Genomic DNA, 1755 nt, shown 5'->3' on the forward strand with positions numbered 1-1755 from the left:
GTTCTCTCCTAGGCCTCCAGCCACTTGCTCCATCAGGAGCAGGGAGTGTAAGTGTCCATTCCTTGGTTCTCAAAGCAAGGAACCTTCCTGCCAAAGTCTTCCTCTCCACATTGCCCAAGAGTCTAGGACAGCATACAAACGACTGACCCAGCTATAGATCATTTGCAAGAGTTGGTTCTGACATTGGGCCAGGGCTGTCCTTGCTGATGCTCAGTACCCACAAGGTGAGCAAAGGCAGGATCTGCCACAATGTGCCCCCAAGGAGGGTCGGAAATATACTGTGGAGCCATATGGGCATCCTGCAACACAGGCACTTATGGGYAGAGAGCTAGAGAGAGAGCACATGGGCACCAGACCTTCTCCACAGTGCTGAGCAGCAGCATGAGYGCCCAGCACATGGCAGCGCAACACAGCAGGGGTCCTGGTGTGATGCAGCAGAGGAGGGCAATGCTGGGCCAAGGAGGCCACTGCAGGGGAATTGCAGTGGCTGTTCAGGCAAGGTGAAAGGCTGGCAACAAGCTAAGGAGATCTAGGGATCCTGACAAAATGGTGACGCACCAAGTCATCATGTGATCCTGGCTGGGTCACAGTGTGATGACATCCCGATTTGGCTTTAAGGCCAGATGCATGGAACAGGGAAGGGGACGTCCTGGTCTGTGGAGGTGCCAGCCCATCCAGCCCAAAGGGTTTCCAGGTCCTTTCTTGCACTGGCACCCACAAGCCTCCTCCCAGCATAGCAGAGAGGTCTGCACGTGCACATGCATGGGACAGGATACGCCTGTATATGATGCATATGTACGTATGCATGCATGGTGTATAATTTTGCCTGTCTGTGTGGCCTCACAGGAGGTGGTGGGTAAGGGAGATGTATCTACTGCTGTCCGCCTGCTGCTCAGGCCTGGTCCCAGATGATGGCCATGCTTGCTTGCAGGTGCAGCCTGTGGCCTGTGAGAACAGTGAGGACAGGAGCATCACCCGTGTGGATGAGGGCCTTGAGGACTTCTTCACCAAGAAGCTCATCACAGAGGACCTGCYGTAAGTGAAAGGGGGTGCCCACAGTCCTCTCAGTAGTGCTGGCCCAGCAGCCAGCACCGCCAGCATGCTCCTGTCCCCTGGTGCACCATGTTTCTGCAGACTACCACCACCTGCAATCCACACTGCCATGCAAACATTGCTGGCTCAAGGTCAGGGCCAAGTGGTAAAGGGATACTTGGGAAAACAGCACCACARCACTTCTTACCCTAGGCACCTGGTAGGGCAGAGCTCTGCCTGGCCTCAGAGAGCATTTTCAAGGGCAAACTGGCAGGAGRACATTGTGAAGGCACTTGTTGGGTGAGATGCAGGCAGGGCTGGCTTCCCACAAGCTTTGGGAGGAGGACAGTTGTATAAGAGTTGTGGGGGTCTGTCCCACAACAAGGAGGGAATGATCCACCAGGGTCTAGATGAACCATGCTGTGAGAGCTTCCCCAGGTCTACCCAGGGCTGGCTGAGCCCAGCATCCAGGGCTGGCACGGGGTCCTTGGGTCAAACACAACCGCTCGGCAGCCCTGACCTAACATTTCCCAATGCCTCATCTCTCCCCAGCCCCACAGCACAGGGGACCTGCCCTGGATCAGCCCTTCTGGCATCCTCAAGCTCTCGCACTCTCAAGAAGAAAATTGGGAACTTTTTTGCATTCAAGAAGCCCAAGTCCAGCCGGGGCTCAAGGTGTGAGAAGGAGCCTGAGGGCAGTGTCACAGCCCCCAAAAGCAGACG

The 1755-nt window shown here is 55.8% G+C and overlaps 1 protein-coding gene across 1 annotated transcript in view; it reads left to right on the top strand.

Annotated features, from left to right (window-relative positions):
• The window catches only part of LOC146586095 (capping protein, Arp2/3 and myosin-I linker protein 2-like), a gene marked incomplete at its 5' end in the record, with an annotated part of 29410 nt that overhangs the window by 24284 nt on the left and 3371 nt on the right, over window positions 1-1755 (top strand). The window contains 2 exons of the mRNA XM_085321848.1: window positions 932-1035; window positions 1585-1752. Of these exons, the coding sequence (XP_085177974.1) occupies window positions 932-1035; window positions 1585-1752 (272 nt within the window). The remainder of the gene's footprint in view (window positions 1-931; window positions 1036-1584; window positions 1753-1755) is intronic.

This window comes from Rhea americana, unplaced genomic scaffold (assembly GCF_003343005.1).
Source record: "Rhea americana isolate MKP2758 unplaced genomic scaffold, rheAme1 scaffold_718, whole genome shotgun sequence".
In the NCBI taxonomy this organism is placed as follows: domain Eukaryota; kingdom Metazoa; phylum Chordata; class Aves; order Rheiformes; family Rheidae; genus Rhea; species Rhea americana.